Raw genomic sequence first — 25,852 nt, forward strand, 5'->3', positions numbered from 1 at the left:
TTACCAAGTACATAAATCAGCAGTTATTATGGCACAAACTACTACTTTAACTTAGAATTTTGCAAACAGAAACTATTTTGTAAATAACTTAAAGCTAGAAATAAGATTATTTGGCTGCTACTTAATGCCTAATAATTTACAAAATGAGGGCATCAGCTTTAAGTCAGGTTAAGGGACTCTCCGCGCAGATATCATTCACATTTACAAGCCGGGCCTCTGACGAACCCCACCTGCTTAACGTGTTCAAAGGATCAGCCCCGCCCATGCCCGACCTCTCTTTAATGGCAGATTTCAAAGAGTGAGCAGTGGCAGAGCAGCAGTTACAAAAAACTACAACTTTGAGGTGCAGTTTAAGGTCACACAATTGGGTGTTTGTTCCACCAGACGCAGGTAAACCAGGTGCGCTTAGTTCAACATCAAAGCCAGGGTCTGCGATGGAAGCGGGAAGGGAGCGGCAATGAATGGATCAGATGCTTCAAGCTACTCCTTGCACCCTGCTGTTCAGGGCCTGGAGAACCTTCACAGTGTGTTCTACTGGTAGCCAGTTCATGAGTCCTCAGGATGCACGCTGGGCGTGGCAGAATGGCAGGCACCTGGGCTTCTTGTGCTTTTAGCTGACATGGAGACATTGTCTACAAGTGTCCACCGGCTCACCCTCCACCGGAGGAAGCAAGGGTCTTAGCCTTACCTCAGGTGGCCTTTTGAGTAGGTCTGATTCCAAATCTTATCTCGAAAGAGTCCACGTGAATTTGATATCTTTTTTTTTTTTTTAATACAAAAGTCTAGCTAAAGCATAGGTAACTCCTGTGTCATCAAAATGCCTTCTGCCCTGGGCTGCCTTCATGAGACTTACCTGAAGAGGGAAGAGAATGCTCACTATAGGCTTTTTGCATTAGGCGACTGGGAACGAATACATTGAGAGTAGGAACCGATAACCAAATGTCAGTACTAGGTGTCGGCTACAGTTACATATTTAAAAAATAATTTAAACATTTTGTGGAAAAGCCTGGCCTTTGGTGGTCTTCGGCTCTAACCCTTCACTTTACAAATGAGGAAACTGAGGTCCAGAGCAGCTGCAGCCCCTGGTTGGTGCCCTTCCTTCTGACTCAAGCTTTCAAATCAGGGCAGGGCGTCCTCTTACGGAGCCCTGCCCCACCTGTGAATCTTAAGAGCTCTGAATGAGCAATGAATAAATAGTTGAGAAAAGGCGTCCGAAAGGGATGTTTGTGAAAGGAAGGGTTTCCTACAGAGCAGAGGGGTGGGGGCGGGGGCAGGGGGTGGTGGTGTACAACTCTGGCTATTCACATGGATTTATGCTATAATCGCAACTCTTAGTCCGATATACAAAAGGTAAGAGCAACAAGTGAGCAGTTCATTAGAACTGAGGAAGTAGTGAAAGAATTTCCCCAAGGGGCAGATTTGGCAGATGAGCTTTCACTATATATAAAGAATTGAAAGATTAGAAAAAGACATACAAAAAGGGAAGGTGAGTGTTCCTTAGGCATCTTTAAACTGTTCTTTTGCTATCCATTGAGAAACCTAGAAGAGGGCTTTTCAAAAATTATTTCTAAGACTCTTAGAGAATGTGTATTTTCCAGAATGGATGTGCTACAAAAGCAATCAAAAGTGAAAGGCACTTTTTCTTCTAAATTGTTGCCTTTAATAATTTCACTAATTCTTGTCAACAATTTTTATGTGGGCCTGCTTATTAAAAATAAAAGATCTATGCTGGAACATCAGAGGATATGACAAAGGTAACTCCCCTTTAAGAACATTTAGCATATTAGAATATAAAAAAAGTGGCTTCTGCAGTCTGATTTCTTTTAATTACCTGTAGCAGGTGAGTAAGAAGATGCTCTAGACATACTGAATGCTTTCCTAACACGACAATGACACCTTCCAGTGCGTACTAGCAGAGCTGTTCAGGGAGCCTGATTTGGTTTGAATCGGGGCCACTGGCTCTCTGGGGAGCCTGCTCTTAGAACACACCAGAAGCTAAAGGACTCTAGCGGGCTGCTCGCACGCACACGCACACGCACACGTGCACACACACAGTCTGATTTTGTCTTTTTCCTGGGCAGTTTGGACAGGGCCACCAAGCCTAGCTTTGGGGATGGGGCACAGTCACTCTTCAGATGTGTACTCCCGACTCTGGCGCTGCACCTTGGAAAGAACACGTTCGTAGAAGAGCAGGTAGGCGCTGGAGGACAGGACCTCCTGCAGGCTGGCCCTGCGGACTGTGTCGTCGGAAATCCACAGCCACTGGTTGCTGGTTGAGAGAGGGTTCTTAGCAGAAGGTGGGGACCGTCGGTAAGTCACGAAGTGTCCAGAGTGCATGTCTCCATGGTGGACGACAACTGCCATCAACCGGAAGAGGTACGTTGAGGAGCTGAATGGTAGAAACACATGCCAGTAGTTTACAAATGCAACAAAGTTTTATAGGCAAAAGCAGAAAGTAACATGATCCTAGGGTGTTGATAACCGGTACATCTGTACCAGTGAACACTACACAACTATTAAAAGATCTATGTTTACTGGTACGATGTCCATTCTATGAGTTACATGTATGTGTGCACAAGCACACAAACTTTATAGAGTGGAAGACCTTAAAGATTTAACTGATGATCCCTAGGGGGTATCCTAAGAAATTAAAAATTTTTTGCTTTATACTTTTTTCTACATACATTCATACATATATGTATACATGTACACATAATACACAGACATTTGAATTTCCTGCACTTTGTAATTCTTATATTTAAAATGACTTCCATTTTGGACAAAAATAAACAGGAATGCATAATAGTGAGTTCCACCTTAAATGAAAGAAAGCTATCCCTACATTGTCATTCACTTCTGTGAAAAGCTGATTTTGGAAACCAAGAGGAGCGGCTCACCTGTAGTCAGGAACCACCGGGAGGGGGAAGGGCACTGGGGCTGGCAGCGCAGGCACCACAGACGGCGAGCAGGCACCGTTCATAAAAACCTGGGGCTTGGGGCCCCCTGGATGGTTCAGAACTGCAAGAGGTAAGGCATGAAAGGTAGCCATGGCTTTGGGTAAACAAAGAATGGCTTTGATTTCCCTGAACTTTAACTACCCAATAATGCTACAAGTATTTCTTTTTGTTATGCTGTGAAATTTCCTACCTTTCTCTTCTGTTTTAATCTCCCATAGGAAAAGTGTATCGAGCTCCTGGTCCGCTGTCCACTCGGACAGCTTCATCAATCTTTGAGATTCCTATCCCTGTTCGCTAAAGACCCCTGTCAGAGGTAAGCAGTGGCTAATTCACTGGCATTTTGACCTAAATCTGGTCTCAACCTTGACATGACTGACATCCGGGGGAGATAATGCTTTGCTGTGGGGGCTCTCCTATGCAATGTAGGGCATTTAACCTCATCTCTGGCCTCTACCTACTACTAAATACCAGTGACACCCCTCTCCCAGTTGTGACGGCCAGAAACGTCACTGCCCAATGTCGCCTGGGAGGCAAAACTCCCCGTTGCAAACCACTGAGCTGAACATTCTCTTTTTTAATTGTGAGCTTCTAAGGAATTACCAACATGTAACAGTGTTAATAAATGTTTATGGGTGTAGATAAAACAATTACAGAGATATTTACAACTCTTAAGTGTCACATGCGGGGGCTTTAGGTACCACGTTGCTCGCTGGTGGCCGCCCTCACGGCAGCCGCCCCACTCGGGACACAGGCAGCCCTGCGCTGCAGGCCCAGCGAGGACGGCGCTGGGGGGAGCGGGTCTCGGCCTGAAGTCGGCCCAGGACTGGGCCCTCGCCCCACAAAATACAGTCTCCCGTGAGAGGTGTCCTGCCAGGCCACGCACATGTGGACACAGAAAAGAATGAAGTGGTAAGAGACCCTAAAGCGGGAAAATCTGGGGCACAGGGAAGACAGCCATGTCTTGCTTGAGTGGGAGCAGCACGAGGTGCGAGGTCGGGCCTGGTGCCCGCAAAGTCAGTGAGGTTTCCTCATCTACAATCAAAAGAGCTCAACATAGTATATAATATACTTTTATACAAGTGCCCAACACTGCCTTCTAGTGCCCGTTCTCCCATTTGCTGTTTACTCATGGACCAATCATTTAACCTCTTGAAGCCCTGTAAAACTGAGAGTAGTAATACCTGCTCTACTGGAACCCAATTCAACCAGTGACCTCAAGGGAGGACAGTAATGGAATTAGATAATAAATCAGTAAAGGAGAAGCATCAGCTCCAATAAGCGTTCCGCGATCTCTAGCCAGGACATTGCCTGCCCCCACTTTCTGTATAAATGAGATGACTGTACTGGGGGAAAAACAGAAGAAATTCACTGGAATAATATGATGTGAGCCAATTATTGCTTAGTCAAAAGACCAGATAGAAATCTGAAGCTCTTCTTCCTGTATTTTTTCAACTGTTACAGTTTTTAAAACCATACATTTCAGGACTATATAATTTTAGCCTCTTCTAAGAAATCTTACCCTCCCTCCCCCAGTCCTATTCTCAAGAAGTTCAGCAAGCACTGGACAAGCCCCCATGGCACAAGGGCCCCAGAAGCCGGCAAGGCCAGATTCCTTTCCTCTGTGCTGCCAGCTCCTGAGGCGTCAGCGCCTCGGGCACACACCTGATCTGGGGGCTGCCGGCCCATCCTGCAGTTCCAGCGCAGGCCCTGCCTTCTCCTTCACTTTAGGGCTGTGTCGACCAGGTTTGTGTCCAAGGAGGCGATACTTGTAGATGTCCATCATCAGGAATTCATTGAACTGCACATGCTCATGCCGCTTTAGGGGCGTGCCGTGGCTGGACCAGCTCAGCCGCTGGAGGTGGATGCACAGGCACTGAGGAAGCTGTGGGCGGGGGGAGAAACCAGAAGCGCTCAGCGCTGGGAGTAGCCACCGGGAGTCCTCGAAAGCAGAGCTGATAAGGTGTGTGGTGTGGGCTCACCTTCCCTAGTTTTAACTGCTTAACAAAAGTGGTCCTCTGGTGTTCCACCTTTTCCCCATTCAAGGTCCCTTTGGCTTCATTCTGAATAAAAGAAAACATTTCTCTGCTAGAATTCTTGAAAGGATGTCTGTGGAGAGTTGCGCATCAGGTTGGTGTTATTTATACCTGTATTTAACTGGCCCTTGACTTCCACCTGCTGAAATGAACTGAGCGGCCCAATTTTTTGTGGGCTGCTTTTACTATTTCATTTTTATGTAATAGTGAGAGTGGAGGAAATAGAAATGAAGAAGCTCTGACACTGGCATATAATCCACTCTGTTGGGTCTTCAAAAATTATGTTCCACACAGTCCCTCTGAATTCAGAGGGTTAAATTCAGTCGCTTAGGAAGTAGGCAGGTAGCACAGGTCAGGTGGGGAGTGAGGCAAGTGGGAACGGAGGGGACCGTAGCAAACTGGAGAGGGCATGCCCAATCTCAAGGCATGGTACTCAGATTTCTTTAAACATTTGGTGGATGAAACAAAACGCGTCAGGGAAAGGGAGCTGGTCCATGGGCTGCCAATTTCCCAACCAGTTTGGCAGAAATGACTGTGGCTGAACAGATCCTCTGGGAAGAGTCAGAAGAGCTCAGGGCCAAAGGTCGGAGAGGCGCTGCATCGGGGCGCACAGGCCGTGGGGCAGATGGCATGGGGGCGGGGGGTGGTAAGGCATACCTTTGTGCAGTTGTCACACACAACATCCCGCACGGATTCTGATGAGACGAAGTGGTGAAGGCAGTGGTCCAGGGTCAGCGGATGACCCTGAGGCAGGGGCAGAAGAAAACGCATCACTACAACTCAAAGGGGAACTACACTGCAGTGATGAACAAGTGGCAGCAGGAACCCCGGCGCTTTACCTTTGCTAACGTAGGCAAAGAGGCGTCACAGACACAGCTGGCTGCCTCCTGAACTGACATGGCGCTCAAGGCGCCCTCGACTTGCTACTGTGATGGAATCGAGGATATGAGGACAGAATACCGCAGACAATTATGGACTTTTGCACCGTTTTAAATATTTTTGAATTTGGTATTAATATGTGTGTGTGAATTTGTGTATTCAAAAAAGCCAAAATTTCTGCAGCGAGAGAAAAACAGCCTACCTCCTCTCCCCTTGAACTGGGCCATGGCACCATACGCTAAAACTAAGGTGGGTCAGCCAACCCCCAGGTCTGAGTTAACACGTGGCCCCTGAGCTACACAAAATGCCTCAAAGCCCTTTCAGATTTGAATGCCTCTGAAACAGACCCCAAATAAACCGCAGATCAATACATACCCATGTGGCCGCTGGAATACTTAGTGAAAGGCTATCAAAGGTATCAAATCGAACGGGACTCTGAAACAAATATTGCAGAAAATCCAGAAAGGACTGAAGTTTGATTCAAAACTTTACAGATGGGAAGATACATGCTTATTAAAGTTTAATATTTAGATACCCAACATTAACATAATGAAACATAATATACTTACCTAGAAGCAAATTCTATGAAAAACAACCTTGTAAACATAAGAGGTACAATAACACTGAAGAACAGCTGGGAAAACTTCACATGACACAGCTGACCCAGCAATTCTGGGACTGTATCCCAAGGAAAAAAACCTGGACGTAGCTATAAGGATGTTCATCGCACCATAATTTATAACAGCAAAATGTGAATACCTGAGATTTTATTATATAAATTATATTATGTCCACAGAACTAAATGCTATGTGAAAAACAGTGCAGTAGAAGAATGCATGATTATGTGGAAAGCTGTGCATGTTACATTATTAATTGCAAAAAAACAATATAAAACAGGGTAAGAGTTCCTGCTTTGGGTGATGGCAGAGGAGCCTGGCTAAACTAACTCTCCTTGAGAAAACAATTGTAAAATATGGACCAAAATAAAACTATTTGAATGACTGGAGAACTACCAAAAGCAGGCAGAAGTTGAAAAGAAGTCAACTCTTGGAGAAACAGGAGCTTCATGGGTGAGATGTGCATTGTGTAGCTTTTTATCTGAAGGTTCTCCCCAAAACAATGTACAAATTTGGTGAAAAACATAAATGTACAGAGTTAAAAAATTCAGCAAACTCCAAGAAAATACAAAAAACTTATGCACTGCACGGACAAACTGCTGAAGCCCCAAAGTAGAGAGACTCTTGTAAGTATCCAGAGGAACAAAATGATACTCGACATACACAGGGCTGAAGTGAATGGTGCTGACTACGCTCTAGAAATGACGCGGCCAAGACAACGAACAACCCCAGTGAAGTGACGAACTGAAAAGAAACCAAACGAAACCAAAGCAGCAACGGCCCTGTCAACCCAAAATTCTATATTCAGCAACACTATTCTTTAAGAAAAGGGAAAACAAAAACATTTTCATATAGGTTAAATCCAAGTGAGTTTGTTGCCAACAGAACTGCAAGATGAAGGGTTAAAGGGATGTTTTTAGGCTGAATGGAAAAACCGTCAAATGGACTTGGCTCTACAGAAAGGACTGAAAGCAGCAAATATAAAATTTTCTTTTTATTTCTTTTAAACACATTTAACCGTTGAAAGCAAAAATTATGAGTGTTATGGGGTCTGTAGTGTATGTGGATATAAACACATGACAAAAATAACACAAAGGATGGGGTAACAGAACTATGCTTTTGTAAGTTACCTGTATTTCACATAGAATGTCACATTAATTCTAAAAGGGCCATGGTTAAAACTGCGTAATTTTATCATGCTCCCCCCTCCCCGAATTTAAAACAGTATAGCTAAAAGCCAACAGAGAGATCATAACAAAATACTAAAACGTATTGTAATGAATCAACAAAAAAACTTCTGGAACCAATAAATTAATTTTTTTAAGATCTCAAGATACAAGGTCAATATACAAACAATTGTATTTCTATACACTAGAAAAAATTTTAAATTCCACTTATAATAGCATCAAAATACAAATAAAATTCAAGGAAAAATAAAAGAGATAAATGGGCAAGTTATAGATGAAAATATATTTAAGACATATGAATTATAAACCATGGGCCTTATTTATTAAAAAGGAAGCCATAATGATACCACTTCACGCACATTAGGATGGCTATAAATAAAAAGTCAGATAATATTTAAGTATCAGTGAGGATATAGAAAACTTGGAAACCTCATTCGCTGCTGATGAGGATGCAAAATGGTGCAGCCACTTTGGAAAACACTCTGGTAATTCCCCAAAAGGATAAACATAGAGTTACCAGAAATTCTACTCCTAGGGACTTACCCTAGAGAAACAAAAACAAATGCCCACACAAAAACTTGTATATAAATATGCACAGCAGCATTATGCATAATAGCCAAAAGGTAGAAACCACCCAAATGGCCATCAAGTGATGAATGGATAAACAAAATGCGGTCTAGCCACACAATGGAACGTCATTTGGTAAGAAACAGGAAAGAAGCACTGACACAATACTATAGCACGGGTGAACCTTGAAAACACTGTGCTGAGTAAAAGAATCTCGTCCTAAAGGACCGCATTTGTCCATTTACATGAATGTCCGGAGTAGGCCAGTCTGTTCAGAGAGAAACAGTCAGCGGTCGCCCGCGGGCTGGGAGTGTGCGTGTGCGGCATGGGGGTGGGGGGCGAGGAGGACCCGCTAAAGGGCGCAGGTGTTTTGGGGAGGTGATAAAAATATCCTAAAAATTGTTTGAGGTGATGGTTGTACAGTTCTCTATTTTTGTATCATGTTGGAAATTTTCCAAATAAAAAACTATTTTAAACCCTCAAAAGCGAAACACAGAAAACAAAAAAACCAGTCCTAGAATCTGTTGTGTCCACCATTGGTAGAGACCCAACTTAGGACACAAATTCTTGCCAACACGCAGTGGGTCTGCTGCTCTTGGCATAGAAGATGCCACTGGGGATCAGGTGACGTCTTAGAACTGACCACAGGGGACAGTCTGTCGACCAAGCACAGGGGCCAGGCAATCACAAATGCCATATGCCAATGTCAGTCCACATTCTCTTGATCCTTCATGAATCTTAACTTAAATGAAAACCTCACAAGAAAACAGAAAGCCTCGGTATAGGATTTACCTGGTGTTCACAGTGTTTGCAGACCATATTACTGGTAAGTCTTCCATGAAAAGGATGCTGAGATTTCCAGTGATTGGACGTGGGATGAGGTGCCCCTGGAACACAAAACATCTTTTGATCTGCCATGTCCAGCCCCCTGGCACCAGCTTCAAAAGTCCCCCTCCTCTTTAGCATGTCCTAACTACTCTCTCTTTAGGAAAAAAAAAAATGGCCCTAAAAATTAAATTGAAATTGCTTTTCTTCCTGATGTACATCGAAGAGACAAGCCACTCGCTTCACAGGAGAACTTGAATGTGGTTTCCGTGTAACGGGTACAGCCACATTTACAAAAGGAATTTGTGTTTAGCAATGTCTTCTTAGAAACCTACACTTAAAATGTTTGAGATGTCAAAAGAAGGATACTCTAAGTGAACAGTTCATAAGGTACAATAAACTTCTGAAATATCATCAGAGTAAGCAAGTCCTGAAAAATGTTTTGGCTTTTTTTTGGATAGGATGGGGGTTAGTGGAATAAGCACAGTGTGGCATGGTGCTTAGAAACACAGGCCCTGGAGTCAGGTGGCCCTGGGCTTGGTCCTGGCTTGGCTGCTTATTAGCTATGGGACCTGAGAAGTCACTTCACCTCTGATGTAAGCCTTGGTTTGCTGGAAATGGGGATAATTGCTGTCCCATTATCCCCAGTACCATCAACTTTATGGAGTTGTTGTGAGACTTAAATGGGACATTACAGCGCCTGGCACACGGTACGGGCTCCAAAGATAATTGTTCTTGTTACTACTAATGCACAAAGGAATTGATGTCTTTTTTAAGAAGTTTTTTAAGTCTTGAGAAAACAATGATTTCTTTCTAAAGAGGGCTGTGATCATTTGCAGTACACGGTGGCCAAAGTGGAAATGCCAAGAACATGAGCTTCAGCTTATTAAGTTCCTGACGGGATCATTTCAAGAACGAAAAAGTAAGCCCTTGTTTGTAGCAGAAATAAGTCCGTTCGGAGGAAACCGAGAAGGGCTAAGGTGTGAGGGAACAACTCGAGACATTCACCGAAGGAACAATGTAAAGCTGTTTCCAAAACACAAATTCCTTTGCAAATACACACAGTTCAAGCCGGGTTAGATGTCACCAAAAAAGAAATAAACAAGCAAATTACTGCCATAGATAAAAAGTACCCATCTTATATGTTACAGGTCAATGGAAAATGACTACCTCGTGTGCGGCAGGTTATCTGTTTGGGAGTGATTTCTTGCTGCTGCTGTAGGGAAGAAAGAAACAGGCTGAGAAAGAACCCCACTGCAGCCCGCTCCGTGCACTCGCCCCGCTCCTAACCTCACAAGTTTCTGTGCTCACTGCCTCACAAAACCGACCTTTAACAAAGGTTTCTAAAAGTAGCTTGAATCGCCCTCCCTGGTTGGTTACTGTGCCTGTTCCTTCACCGAATGCAATCAAAACACATTTGCTCTCCCTGGAATTTTACCCCCGCCTTACTAGTTAACTTTTATCAGCTTTTATAACATTCCAGGGAAATGAGGATTCATTCGGCATTCCCAGGGCTCTGTGTTCCCCAGTATTAAATAGAGGGGGAAATATATTCTTTCTTTTTCAAGCCAGCACAAATTGCAGCAATGAATCATTCTGAGGAGTCTTTCAAGCCACCACCTGCAAAGACGCAGTTTAACACCCTCCCCCAGCCCTACTCCCAATGCTGATTGGTACTGAGGCTGATCTGTGAGTTTAAAGTTGTGCAAAGATTGTACCTGTGGTCCCTACACCTATTAAATGTGCATAAACTGCATGAAATGTATTGGAAATATGAATGGTTTACCTCTAGGGAATGCACATCAAACAAATGTGTGACCCGGGGCTGGCGGTCCCGCTCATCTTCCAATGACGAGGTGATGACGTGGAATAGTTCGTGAGCATCCTGCCAAGGCAAAGCATCCTTCAGAGAGGCCCGAGGAGCCCCGGGCAGCATCAGGACCACCCGGGTGTGGACCACTGGACAGCCACCCTCCCCTGATGCGGGCAGGGTTCGCCTTCCGCCTCCTCGGGGCCCAGATCCTTAAAGGGATGTGGTTCAGTCCTAGCCATTTTCCCTCGACTGGGAACCCCAAGAGGAGAGAGAAGGAAAGGAAGTCGGTGGGGTGCCTTCGCACAGGCTTCTCTGAGCCCGTTTTAGCTTTATCAAGACGGCTCTGACCTCCACGCAATCTGACTACCCTTGTTTTCATTGTGGTAAAACACATGTAACACAAATTTCACCTTTTTAACCACTTTTAAGTATGCAGTTGTGTAGTGTTAAGTACATCACATTGTTGTGCTACCACAGGCCCCATCCACCTTCAGAATTTTTTTATCTTCCCAACTAACTCCGTGCCCATTAAACTCCTCGTGTCCTCCTCCTGCCTCCAGCCCCTGGCCACCGCCATTACACTCTCTGTCTCTGTGAACCCGGCTGTCCTCGGAACCGCATGTTCGTGGAATCATGCAGTCTGTCCTTTTGCGACTGGTTCATTGCACTTAGCATAATGTCTAGGTTCATTGATGTTACAGAATCTCCGTTTTAAGGTTGAATGATATTCTGTTACATATGTATATGTATATTCCATTGCGTGTATGTAGATAAATATATTCGTATCTGTGTGTATACACACATATACACACCACGTTTTGTTCATCCGTTCATCTGTTGATGGAGAGACATGTGAATTACTTCTGCCTTTTGGCTTATACAAATAGTATTGCTGTGAACACAGTGTACAAATATCTGTTCAAGAAATATCTCTGCTTTCAATTCTTTTCGGTTTATATCCAGACGTAGAATTGCTGTATCATACGGCAGGGGGTCTCTTTAAGGATCAATTCAACGCCCCTCTCCCAAAAAAGCCAAAGCCTCCCCTCACTCTTCCGGGAGGGGCAGGTCTCTCCTTCCTGCATTTTAATGTCACTGATCCTCACCGGGCCTTCAGCTTTGGCTCTCAGTCTGCCGCCACACAGTCCCCAAAGTGATCTTTTACAAGGCAAATAAATGACTTCATTCTTCTGCTTCCAAACTCCCAATGGCTTTTGCTCCTAGAGTAAGCCCCGCCCCCTTCTTAGCCCGCCTACAAAGCCTGACTGGTCCAGCCCCTAGGACTCGGTCTCTCACTCACTATGTGCTAAGCCCCTTTCTCCTTTTCTTTAAATTGAGGTAACACTGATTTATAACACCAAATGAGTATTAGGTGTGCAACATTGTAATTCAACATTGGTGCACTACAGCGTGCCCACCACCAAAGGTCCTGGGGAGATCGGCCCTCAGCAGCGCTGATCACCCAACTTAACCCCACCCCTAGCCAATTCCAAAGCACACCCTAAGTATCTCCATCGCCCTTGCCCTAACGCTGAGCCATTCCATCCCTGGCCTGGATACCTGTGGCAGCAGCCTCCCCACCTTCCTCCCTACTTCCGTCTTGTTCCCTGGGGTCCCTCCTCTACACAGCGACCAGCGCGGTCCCGTTCTAACATAAATGGGATCCCTGTTCAAAGCTCCTCGTGGCTGCCCACCGCACACAGGACAGGAGTCCAACTCCTGCCACGGCCTCCCGGGCCCTGCACCGTCCGCGCCCTGACAGCGTGGGCAGCCCCTCTCCTCCACTGCTCTCCAGCCCCAGCCCCAGCCTCGTGGGTCCTCTCACTCCCCTCCAAACACTGCATCCTTGCCGCTGTCTCCAGGCTTCCCCCCGCTCATGCCTCCGTCTGGGACACTCTATGCCCACACCTTCACGGGTTGCACTTCTTTTTAGACTTCAGGCCTCAGCAAAGACCCCACATCTCCAAAAGAGCCTTCCCCAAGGGGTGGCCTCTGATCCCAGCTCCCAGGCCCCCACACTCACACTTTGTCACATCACGGGGTTTTTTTTTTCTTGTTAGCACATCCTGAAGCTATCTGATTACTGTCTACAGCCCCCTAACCCCCACTAGATGAGAGCTCCATCAGAATAGGGGCCTGCAAGTCGAGTTTGCCGCTACAACCCCAGCTCCTCCACAGGCGCTGCCTGAGAAAGGCACTGAATAAATATTTGTCACATGTATAAATGTATCCCCTCCTAGGCTATGACCGGCCGTTACAAGAGCGTGATGGAGATTCGAGAATAAGGCAAGGCTCTTGCCCTCAAGGGACTCACAATGCAAGCACATGTGTGACAGCCCAGCTATTACCTAGCAGCACAATGCTACTGTTAGGACTGATGAGCCACAGGGGACAGAGGGAGAATCAGCTCTTCCCAGGGGTTTGGGGAACCTTCAAAACAGGAATCTGGGCCAACCCATGAAGTATGAGCAGGGGTTCACAAGTGAGAAAAATCCCGAGACAGGAGAGAGCAGGATCCAAGCCCGACTCTGTCACAGGCGGCCATGGAGCCGCTTGAGTACTGCAGAAGAGGACGGAGCTTAAGTGTGTACTTTAGCCCCAGATAGGCTCTGCCACTGAAAGAAGAGCTGTGTGGCTTTGGGCAAGTTACTTCACTTCTCTGGACCTCAGTGTCCCCATCTGTGAAATGGGAATCATCACAGTGACTCTTTACAGGGTTTTTGTGAGAATTATGTATAATTCACATGAAGCAAGCACTGAGCCCAACGCATCCCCTGTAGCTCTCCTGCAGACACTGAAAAGCGGCTGAGAGTGGGAGTCTGCTGTTGGGTGACTAGGTTCATAACAATGAAGATGCGGACAAGGCCCTGTGCCAGCTGCCCTGGATGCCTTCAAAACAGGAAGACGGACACACTCGGCTCTGTCCCACGCACACCACACACAACCTGGCTCAGGGAGCCAGGGTGTGGCCCCAACAAGGGTCTTTCCCGAACCTCTTGAGCTCCTAAGGTGAAGCCACCTGCATCCAAAGGATCCAGCTGCCCTGTCATCCACTGAAGTGCAAACGCACTCAAGGTCTAAAGCAATTTTTGCTCTTTGGCAACTGTACTCATGCCCTGTCCTGCTAACCATCCTTCCATCCGTCAGGTGAAAAGGCTGTATCTCCCCTCTGATCATGAGAGCAGGAACAAAGCTCATCACCTAGCCCGGAACACGAAGGCTGGCTAAAGGGTCACGGAAGTGACGCTCAGGCCAGGCAACTGCAAGGTCAATGCTGACATTCGTTCTTCCCGCTGCCGCAGTACAGTGTTTCCGGCCACCACTGTGCGCCCAGGCCCCAGTTCAGCAGTGGGAAGGACTTTCTAGCAAACCTGTTTTGAATGTTGTGTTCACCTGTTCTTCAAATGAAGAGATCTGCCATCTGTACATTCTTAAGACATCCAACAAGCAGCTTGCATCCAAGACCTCGTCATCAGTAACTTCTTGGCAGGATAAAGCTGGAAACAAGGTAACACAATTGTTAAATTCACCAGCATAACCACTAACCAGGAAACCTGCACAGTACAACATATCACAGCTAATTAAGAATTTAAGAACTGTACAATCCACCTTGGAATTGTATCTCCATCATTCTTCCTTGTCACCTTAGTACGCTACTAAGCACTTTGTGTTTATTGAATGAATGTAATTTTTCATAAGGCTGCATCATTTAAATAAAGCAACTGATTTTCAGTTACTTGGGCTGTCATCAACATAAATTTATTGTTGCAAGATTCTTACTGAATACGATGATCTTAACTCACAACTCCTGGGGGGGACCCTTAAACACTCACCTAGTCCGACCCCCGACTCAGCACTTAACTCCTCTCCACAGGAGAGGCCTCTGCCTGTAGTTAGTTGTCTGCATGTGAGTTTCCGATCATCACAGCAAAGCATTGAGCTACACAGGGCAGCCTAAATGGGTCTGCTGAGTTGTTAACTTTTCAATCGTAAGTAGAAGCAAGCCTAATAAACAAAAATAAAAGTCTGATGGGCTTGCAGGCCAGAAGGGATTGGCACAAAATATTCACAGTGATGAAAAGCGAGGCCCTACAATCAAGATTACTTTAGCCAGCAAGGCTATCATTCAGAATCGAAGGAGATCAAGAGCCTCCCAGACAAGAAAAAGCTAACGGAGTCCACCACCTCCAAACCAGTGTTACAAGGAGTGGTAAAGGACTTAGGGGGAGGAGGAGGGGATAAGGAGGAGGAGAAAAAATTTAAAATATGTATAATAAAACGGCAATAACTATGTACCTACCAATAATGACCTTGAATGTAAATTGATTAAATGTGCTAATCGAAAGACATAGGGTAGCTGAATGGATAAGAAAACAAGACCCACACACATGCTGCCTACAAGAGACCTGCTTCAGACAGAAAGACAGAGACAGACTGAAAGTAAAGGGATGGAAAAGATACTTCGTGCAAATGGAAACAAAAAAAGCGGTGGGTGAGTAATACTTCTATCAGAGAAAATAGATGTTAAAACAAAGGCTATTAACAAGAGACAAAGAAGGACCCAGCAATTCCACTTCTGGGTATTTATCCAAAGAAATTCGTGACACTAAGTCAAAAGAAATATGCATCCCTATGTTCATTGCAGCATTATTTACAGGAGCCAAGATATGGAAGCAACCTAAGTGTTCATCAATGGATGAATGGCTAAAAAGGAAGTGGGATATATATACACACACACACATATATATATATGTGTGTGTGTATATATATATACACAATGGCATACGACTTGGCCATAAGAAAGAGTGAAATCTTGCCATTTGTGACAACACGGACGGACCTGGAGGGTATCATGCTAAGTAAAATAAGCCAGACGGAGAAAAACAAATACCATACAATTTCACTTATATGTGGAATCTAAAACACAAATGAATGAAACAGAGTTACAGAGAACTGATGGTTGCCAAGTGGGAGGGGGGTTAAACGGTTGAGTGACAAAAGAGGAAGGGATTAAGAAGTACAAACAGGCAGTTACAAAACAGTCACGAGGATGTAAAGTACAGCATAGGGAGTGTAGTCAGTACTGTAGTAACTGTGTATGGCATTGGGGGTACTAGAATTATCAGGCGGATTACTCTGGAAGTTATAAAAGTGTCTAACCACTATGCATACACCTGAAATTAATATATTAAACATCAGCTGTAATTGAAAAACTTACAAAAAAATTTTGAAATTCCTATGCAACTCCAAAAAAATGTTTGATGAGCTTATGAATTTGTATTATAATTACAACTAGATCAGGAGTTGGTAAACATTCCAGGCTTCATGGGACTCTGCAGCAGCTACTCAACTCTGTCAATACAGCACAAAAGCAGCCGCAGACAATACAAAACAAATGGGCCTGGCTGCATTTCAATAAAACTTTATTTACAAAAACAGGCAGTGGGTCAGATCTGGCACATGGGCTATAGTCTGCTGATTCCTAATCTTGAGCGGTTCCCATCCCACAGTGTATGGCACTGGACCAGAGTGTGGGGGATAAAACTATAGGGACCTGTCATCTCAGTGCCGTTTCTGGGAGTTCAATGACCCCCCCAGATAAACGAAGTCAGCCTGTTTCTTCTCTTTGACTTGCAGCCAGTGAATGGGAAAGATTCCTTTGAATACTTCAGGCTCTGGACCCTGGAGGTTCTGAACACTGCCACCCACACGCCTGCCTGAACACGGTCCTGACTTCGTGAGTGGGGACCCGTGGAGAAGCAGCAGCCCTGGCAGCCAGAGCTGAGAAGTCCTGAGGCTTGCCTTATCCACGCAAATGTCACCCTGACGTGTGACCTTGACCTCCAGGACAAAGGAAGCACATTAGGGAAGGAACTGTACCTTCTTTCTTCCTCCTACACGCATCAAGCAGCCCTTCAGTTAGCTTCTCCCCTCCCAAGGTTAATTTTAAAAGTCCCTGTTAGCTCAATTTTGCCTAAAACGCTGTGGAACAATTCGGCAATGTCTACGAATTTTCATGCCCTACTATCCAGCAATTTCACTTTCTCAGGATCTACCCTTGGGAAATGTGTTTATGTACATGCCTGACATGTACAAGGGTGTTCCATACAACCTATTTATCAGGATCAGGCACTTGAGGCAAGTGGCTAAATACACTGGGGTGTCTCAACATTATAAATGCTGTGCAACTGTGAAAGTGGTTTGCAAATAACATGCCTGACAGGGGACTGACGGTCAGAATATATAAAGAACTCTTGAAACTCAACAACAACAAAATACAGACAATTCAAAAATGGACAAAAGACTTGAACAGACAGTTCTCAAAAAAAAAAAAAAAAAGAAGACATACAAATAGCCAATAAACACATGAAAAGATGCTTAACATCATTTATCACTAGGGAAATGCGAATCAAATCCACAATTAGATTCTACTTCACACCCATTGGGATGGCTATTATCGAAAAAAACAAACCATAACAAATGCCGGTGAGGACGAGGAGAACTGGGGCCCTTGTAGGTGGGAATGCAAAACGGCACAGCCACTACGGAAAACAGTATGGTGGTTTCTCATAAGACACAATTATCATTTGACTCATATACTTCTGGGTGTATGCCCAAAATAATGAAAAGCACAGACCTGAATAGAATTCACAATAGCCAAGAGGTAGAAACTTGACTTATGAATGGATAAACAAAATGAAATGTTATTCATATTCAGCCTTAAAAAGGAATGAAATTATAACACGTTACAAGTGGACGACCTTGGAGATGTTATGCTAAGTGAAATAAGCCAGATGCAAGGACAAATATTGCATGATTCCACTTAAATGATGTACGCAGTCAAATTCAGAGACAGGGAGAACAGGGGTCACCTGGGCCTGGGAGCCGCAGAGCGCGGAGAGCTGCTTACTGAGTACAGGGGTTCGATACGGAAGGATGAAGAGCTCTAGAGACGGTCAGCAGGTATGGCCACACACTAACGTCAACGTACTCAGTGCTACAGAACTGAACTGTCAATCTAAAAATGATTAAAGTGGTAAATTCTATGTTCTGAATGTTTTATCACAATTTTTAAAAATGGGCAAAGGATACGCACAAGCAATTCACAGAAGACAACAAACATAAGGCCAATAAACTCACACAAAAAAGCTGCACTGAATGAGGGAGAGCTTACATGTATTGAAATGGACGTTCCTCTAATGCATATGTTATTTGGTTACAAAAAATAAACAAACAACACGTAACTCCTATGGGCACTTAGAAATACGTTTACATGCCCAGGGAATGGTGTAGAAGTATACACCTGTATCTTACTTGGGGGAAGGAAGGCGGGAAGCAGGACCGGGGTCAGGATAAACGGGACTCCAGCCTTACCTGCAGTCCTTACATTTTTTACAAGGGGAATTTATTCATGCATTACTTGTATACTTAAATTTTTTTCTAAAAGTCAAAATAAAAGATACTGAAAAGCAAAAGCAGAAACAGGAGCACATATTCCGGGCGCAGCTGGCCCGGCATGGCGCTGGCTTCCAGCGGCGGGCCACGTGCTGCGTTCATGGTGAGGACAACCCCCCAGCCCTGCATCAGAGCACCTCTGTGGACAGTTCAGCTTTTCACAGTCTTCGGAATAGTTTGTATTTTTTTATTTTTTTTTTTAAGAACTTGCTTCATAAAGATTTCTGTGTCAAACGGAGATCACATGGGAAAATACCTCAGTGAAACAATATAACTGAGTGCTTTTTCAATCCAATTTTTTCCTGACTGTGAGAATAAAAAATGCTTACTGTTGAAAGTTTTTAAAATATAGCTTAAAAAAAAAAAGTTTTCAAAATATCAACTACACAATACCAAAGTGGCCATGGCTAACACTGATTTTTTTCTGCCCAGTCTTCGTAGAAGTTTTTGCTTCACTGAAATCAAATTGTATCCTATTTGGTACCCTGTTCTTTTAGACTTAATGTTATAGCTTATACCATCTCCCAAATTAGAAAAAAGACTTCATAAAGATGATTCTGAATAGGTATGTACTATTCCATTGATTGCTTAATCATTCTACTCAACTTAATATTATAGCTTATGCCATCTCCCAAATTAGAAATAAACAAAAAAAGACTTCATAAAGATGATTCTGGATGGCTATGTTTTGGGTTGACCAAAAAGTTCATTTAGTTTTTTCCATACAACAGCTCTAGTAGTGCTTAGTTGTCTTTAACTTCATTAGAAACAACTTTGTCAGGCTGTAGTGTGATAGCTGTCATATCAGCATGCATTAAAAAAACTTATCAAAATTGAAGAACTTTTGTACAGCCATTTTAACATTGAAGATGGAAGAAAATATGCAAAATTTGGGGGGGGTATTATACTTTATTGTTTCAAGAAAGGTAAAAATGCAACTGAAATGCAAAAAAAGATTTGCGCTGTGTATGGAGAAGGTGCTGTGACTGATCAAATGTGTCAAAGGTGGTTTGCAACATTTCCTGGTACTACTGACATTTTGGCCACATAATTCTTCGCTGTGGGGCTGTCTTATGCACTGGAAGATGGTTAGCAGCAGCCCTGGCCTCTATACGCTAGAAGCCAATAGCGGGAGAGAGCCGGCAGACTCAAAATATCCAAGGCAATAATGGTATTGGTAAAAATGAAAAACGTGTCTCTTATTTTATGGGAAAAATGTAACAGGCTTTTTGGCCAACTCAATACTATGCCACTGATCGCTTAATCATTCTAGTGTTGGACAACCACATGCTCTCCCTTCTTTTCCCCACTGTGACTAGGTGCTGGAGATCTTTGTGCGCATAACAGCATTTCCCAAATTATGTTCTGTTGAATGTCCTCAAGATGTTAAGAGATGTTAATATGGTGGGAAGGGGTAGGGGGACAGTTCCGAAGTCAAAAACGGTGGTTTAAAAATGAAATTAGATCGGTAACTTAAAATCCGATATATATTGTGACTCTCCACGCTCAGGGCCAGAGCCGAGCCATTCCCAAACTCTTAGAACTCCACTTCAGGCTACTGTAAATCACGGTCCGCCTTTCTACTTCCAGAAAGACAGACTTCCAGACAAGGCATTACTAAGTCAAAAGGTACTGAACATCTGGCAAGCTATTACTGTGCACTGTTACTAAGTCAAATGGCGTTCCTGAAAGTTATACCCCGACCAGTGCGTATGAACACGTCACCCAACAGCTGGTAATGGTTGTGGATTTGTTTTTCAATCCTTGCTGACAGGCAAAAAAACATAGTGCCTATTATTTTATTTCTGTTTCTTTGATAATGGTTAAGTTCAATATTTGAGTGTCTGTTATATACACTTTGTATGAAATACAATTTGTATTATTCCTCTTGCAGATTACCTTCCTTCCTAGGTTGAGATGCTTAAAAAAAAACTTCAATGTGTTTTGAGACCAGAGTATTCTATGATCAAAATGGTTACCACCTGTAGTGGATTTTCTTTTTCCATAGAAATCTGTTACTCAACTGATAATTTTTAAGTAGATGGTCATATATTTTATTGTTTTTAAAGTAGCTGTTGGTATCTAGTGGGCTTTTAGTGTTTTTTCCATAATGATTGGCATGATCTTTTTCTACACAGAGGCTACTAACCCTTTGCCTGTCATCTGGGCCGCGACTATGAAAACGCACACAGTCCCCGTTCAGTTCCCAGCGAGATACCTTTCAGGAGGTGCAACAGTGTTAAGGACAAATACTGGTGTGTGGGGGGCTCCGTCTGATCCCTGGTGTACTGGGTGGTGAACTCTTCCAGCCACTTGATGAAAGCGGGGCAGGCGGATAAGCCTTGCAGCAGGGAGTTCATGAAGCAGGTGTTCCCCAAGTTGACAAGGCCAGGCACGAGCCCTAGAAAAAGGGGGGTGGGAAAGCGAACAGCACATCATGTTGACCGGCCTTTTATTCTCTCCCATTTCCCACCCAGAGCTTCTGCACTGTGGCCTTGACTGTGAAATCGAATGGGAGGAAGCCTTTATCCACAGAGACCTGGAGCCGGGCACTCTGTCCGTGCTGAGGCCCTGTCCAAGCTCTGCTCCTTCAGGACACTAGCGACAGAAGGACAGGTCTCCTCGTGTATTACTTTTGAACCCCACCACAGTGTGGCAGTTTGGTTTACACTGAATGTACAAAAAGATACAGTAACATCTCTCGCTTTCCCTTCCTCATTCTCTTTCCCTCCCTCATTCTCTCTCTCTCTCTCTCTCTCTCTCCTTTGAGAAGAAAACAATGTTTCTCAGAGCAGAAGAAAACAATTGTTCTGTTGTTGCTCCCCAGGACAATGATTTTGTTCTTATAATCAGTGGGAAAGACACTACAGGGATTCTGATCAATCTTTCTGCAAAGAGATCGACAAAATCTGACATACTCCCCTCCTCTGTTGAAATTTTTAAAAAACTTTTGATTATGAACATTCTCAAACATGCATAAAACAGAGAATATATAATAAACTCTAATTATAACCATCCTCATATTTAACAATGATCAACATTTTGCTACATCTACCCTCCACCCCGAGGCTGATTTTTAATCAAAGTAAGTAGAGCAACATTTACAAAGGGCGCATTTTAAAAAATAGGGAAATAGATTTTTGCATTAATGAAGAAACAACTTGAAACATTTACCAGTGACTAGAAGCTAGTCAGAGCATCAAAAGCATCACACAATTAGTCAGTGGTACTACTAAAAAAAGTCATTGCCATATTAATAGGAACACTACACAATTAAACCACTTACAATTTTTCATTACAAAGCATGTTTCAAACTCAGGACTTGACGGGAGGTGAAATATAAACCTTTTACTACACGGTATAAAATAATGAGTCATTAAAATAAACTTCTGGTAAAAGAAAGTACTGTTCAAAAGCTCGCCTTTTGGTACCGTTTTTGGGTAAGAAGGGTTTGGGTCAAGTCTACAGACATGATGCCAGGGTCTCACTCTTACCTTTTCTACGCTTCTTTCTTTCTGTGATGGGACCCCAAATAACATATATTCCTGCTGCAAGGGCAGCGGCGAGTCCACCTATGACACCCCAGTTCTTCATGACTTTATATCTAAAAAAGAACATCAGTTTACTGTCTTCCCTCATCCCAAATACGTTATGTGTATAAACAGGTAGAGGAAAAAATAACATTTCATCAAAATAGTCCACTGGCCCACCAAATACCTTTAACTTGAAAGTACAGGACTATGTCTCAAAACTCAGCACATTTCAACATGAGGATTTAAAACCTAAGGCAGAGCACAACCTTCCAAAAGTCCCATCTCACTCTGAGGAGAAGCTTTCCTGCCCCTCCGCCTTTCACCCCGCTGCCACCCTGTCCCTCGCCCCCGACGTGGGGCCTCTGCAATACCGCTCCCTCTGCCTGGCCCCCTCCTTTACCTCCTCTTCACATCCACCAAACCATGTCAGAACCTGTCCTCCTGAGCCCTTTTACCCAGTTTTACTTTTTCTTTCCACTTTTTAACAAAAATTCCACTCAGCCACTCTGTTTGTCTACCTCCCTCAAATGGAATGCAAAGTGCCCGGGGGCAGGAATCTTTGTCTATTTACTCTCTGACATATCCCAAGTTTCTAGAACAGACATTTTCAACCTTTTTCATCCCATGGCACACATAAACTAATTACTAAAATTCTGCGGCACACCAAAAAAAAATAGGTATAAGTTTGATCCCTTCACACTGAATGGCTATTGTTGTGTTGGCTGCTGTCATTTTTTTTATTTGACAATCTAAGGGAAAATAGGTATTGGATGTTTTAAAAATTCTTGCAGCACACCAGTGTGAGCATGGCATACCAGCTGAACACTGCTGATCTAGATCATAGTTGACCCATAGTAGGTTCTCAATAATATTTACTGAATGCTTGGGTATTTAGGGAAATACCGAAATGGATGTATTTTTTAGAGTACTAATGAAGAGGAGGTACAATAGTATATAAGATCTTCTAAGTACTTATTAAAGATTCTTCATTTTAAGCTTGTCTTGAACACGTAAGTTATTCTTTTATTACATATGTGGAAATTTCACCAGCAATTTAAAACACTGTTTTTATACAAAGTTATGCCTTTTCACTGCCTAAAGCAAACCATGTGTGTATGTAAATATGTTTGTGCAATATATACCTATATATAGGTATTAGATATGTTTGTATATAGGTGTTTGTGTATAGTCTTCTCCCAATATCTGGATCATGTAAATATTGTTTTGATCTCAGCTACTGGTGATACTAGGGACTCCATCCCACAACTACTAACATTTTCCTAGTGTCATAATTGATATGATGCAAAACTTATAACTGAATTCCAAATAAACATTTGTTTTCCCAAGCAGAGTCAGTACTACACAGAATTTGGTTAAGAGTGTGGAACTGTACTATTTTAGTGAGCTGCCGTAGGCACACTGGCGTGCTATATTTCAAAACACACAATACCTGACTATTTTCATCAAGGCCACTGACTTCTCTTCCCTTAGATTATCAAATATAAAAACGACAACAGCCAACACAATAGCCATTTGGTGTGAATGAATCAAAATTATAACTATTTTTTGTCAGATCTGCATAAAATATATTTTTTGGTGTGCTGCAGAAGTTTAGTAATTAGTTTATGTGTGCCATGGGATGAAAAAGGTTGAAAATCGCTGCGCTAGGGTATCATTTCACCAAGCTTCCTAATCTGTAAAATGGGGATGGTCATGAGACCTACTTCATAGGCTCCTTGTGAGGATAAAATAAGCGCTAATGCATAGGGTAGAAAGATCTTAGTAAATTTTAGCTGCTATGATTATTAAGCATAATTTCAGTTTATTTATGAAAGTTATTCCTAAAGTCTCCTAATGCATCACTGTGCTGACTTTTCCACAACAGGGATATTCACGTAAGTGCCTGGAAGGATTACAAAGGACCATCACTGAAATGGTAACGCACTTACCCGTAGGCTGTCAAATCCCCCACTGAAACATTAACATTTCAGGGTGCATACTCTATGTCAGGCACTGTGATAATCTTAGCTTATCCTCGAAACAATCCCAAGGAGCAGGCTGCATTAGCACCTCCATTTTTATAGATGAGGAAACAAAGAGGTGGAGCCAACTTGGTCAAAGTGGGTGAGGCGGTGTGGATCTGAACGTTTGCCTGTCAGGCTGCCAAGTGTGTGCTTAAACCCACAAAGCTCATGAGGGAAACTGAGGGACGACAGAGTGTTGAAGGGGTGGCAAAGAGAACTTGCTCGCGCCCTTAGCAGGGCATGGACAAAACCCCCGGGGCCAGTAGTGACTCTGGAAATGCCATTCCTCTGCGGAAGGAGAACATGAGGAGAACAGGAGCCCTGGGAGTGGAAGATCTGGCCTGTCCCCGCAGCTCTGGAGCAGGTCGGCTGTAGGACAATAGACACATTCCCCATCTACAGAATGGGGGCGCTGGACAGGACAGCCACTGATGGCTTCCAGGTAGGATAGTAAGTTCTTTAGACCTGCTCCAGTTCCCGAGGAAGGAAGCTGACCTAAACAACACGTCTCAGTCATTTAGGGACAGTGATGAAGGTCCAGCGCTCAATTCGGAAGCCTGGAGCCCATGGAGGGTGAATAAGAGGAGGGAAATAGGGGTCCTGACAATTGGGGGCCATACTGCTGGGGAGGGGACCCCTAGCAGGAATAGAGGGCCTTAGCAGGGCAGGGAGCGTGAGCAGGTAAAGGGGTCCTGACTGGTTTAGGGGCCCTTGCAAGATGAGTTACTAGTAAGACTGGGGACTCGGAATAGGGGATCCCTGGCATAGCTGGGAGGGGGACTGAGAGGAAGAGGGGGCGCTAGCAGGCCCCGCCACTTTACAGGATTGGGACCCATGGCAGCACTGGCGAACTTGACAAGCCTGGGAACCCCAGCAGGCCAGGAACTGACAGGGCTGGGATAAGGGCTGGGGATATCCTGAAAGGACTGGGGGGTCCTGGGAGGCCTGCGAGGCACTGGGAGACCCAAGGAGCATTGGCAGAATCCGAGGCCCTGACAAGCCTGAGGGTTCCTAGAAGTTCTGAGGACAAAGACAGGGCTGGAGGAGGCACTGGCATGCCGGGGTGGGGGCACTGGTAAAACTGGGGAGTGCACACAGAATTGGCGTTGCTGAGGACTTGGAAGCCCTAGAGACCCATCGCGTCGCCCACCTCAGGGCCCGGTCCTCTAACCCTGCAGGACGCAGAAGCCTCCATAACGCTCGCTCTGGCCCTGGGGAACCTGACAAGGACGTAAAAAGACCTCCAGAGACCCAAGGTAGGGTCTCAGGTCCCGGCTTCTCCAGCCGCCCCGCCCCCCACAAAGCTCACCTGACGGCCGCTCCAGTCCGTAGGAAGCGCTGGATGGCCCTGTCGGCCGCGCTCATCGCCGCCTGGGCCCGGGAGCTCAGCATCGTGGCCACGCGGAAGGCCCGCTGCCGTCCCCGCCGCCCTCGCCGCCCCCTGCCACTACCGCCACTGACGGACAGAAGTCTCTGAAGGTTCCCGAGGCGGCGGAACCTGCGGTTAAGTCCCAGCTCTTCAGGGGAAGGGAGGCTGAAGGACAGGCTCCCGAGAGGACCGGAAACAGCCGCCACCGGAGAGGAAAAGCCAGAGGACCACATCCTGTTTTTCTTTTTCTTTTTTTTCCCCCCTAGCAATGAGCCCTGGCGTCGGTTGCTAAGAGAAGCCCTGCGGCCACAGGCGGCGGTTTGCAGGTTCTGCCAGAGCTCTGTTCATGAATAGAGATATCCCACTTCCAAGAGGGAACCTGTGCCATTTCAATTTTTTAGTGTGAAGAGGACGGCTCTTGCTCGAAAGCGTGATCAGGCCTCGGACAGCATTAGTTATTACTGTCGTCATAGTAGAAATAGGTCGCAGAGGAAAGGCCTTTAATGAGCACATGGTCTATCCCTGATGGCATCAACAGAGAACCGAGGCCTTTAATGATAGCCATGAAACTTAATTTTTACTTAGGTACATTG

General features: G+C 44.5%; 1 protein-coding gene across 1 annotated transcript; it reads right to left on the minus strand.

The window, feature by feature from the left end:
* Positions 1–25,399, minus strand: USP30 (ubiquitin specific peptidase 30). The gene is made up of 13 exons (XM_054594370.1): positions 25,200–25,399; positions 21,828–21,937; positions 20,552–20,734; positions 14,272–14,375; positions 10,852–10,950; positions 10,236–10,281; positions 9,033–9,127; positions 6,245–6,304; positions 5,648–5,734; positions 4,937–5,017; positions 4,620–4,839; positions 2,898–3,018; positions 1–2,389 (listed from the first exon to the last, which is right to left on the minus strand). The coding sequence occupies exons 1-13, from the start codon at positions 25,280–25,282 to the stop codon at positions 2,125–2,127; spliced, it is 1,554 nt and encodes a 517-aa protein (XP_054450345.1). The 5' UTR covers positions 25,283–25,399; the 3' UTR covers positions 1–2,124.
* Positions 25,400–25,852: the final 453 nt, after the last annotated feature.

The sequence above is a fragment of the Pteronotus mesoamericanus genome, unplaced genomic scaffold, assembly GCF_021234165.1.
Source record: "Pteronotus mesoamericanus isolate MK-2021 breed Mesoamerican mustached bat unplaced genomic scaffold, CSHL_Meso_final scaffold_507, whole genome shotgun sequence".
NCBI classification, from domain to species: Eukaryota; Metazoa; Chordata; class Mammalia; order Chiroptera; family Mormoopidae; genus Pteronotus; species Pteronotus mesoamericanus.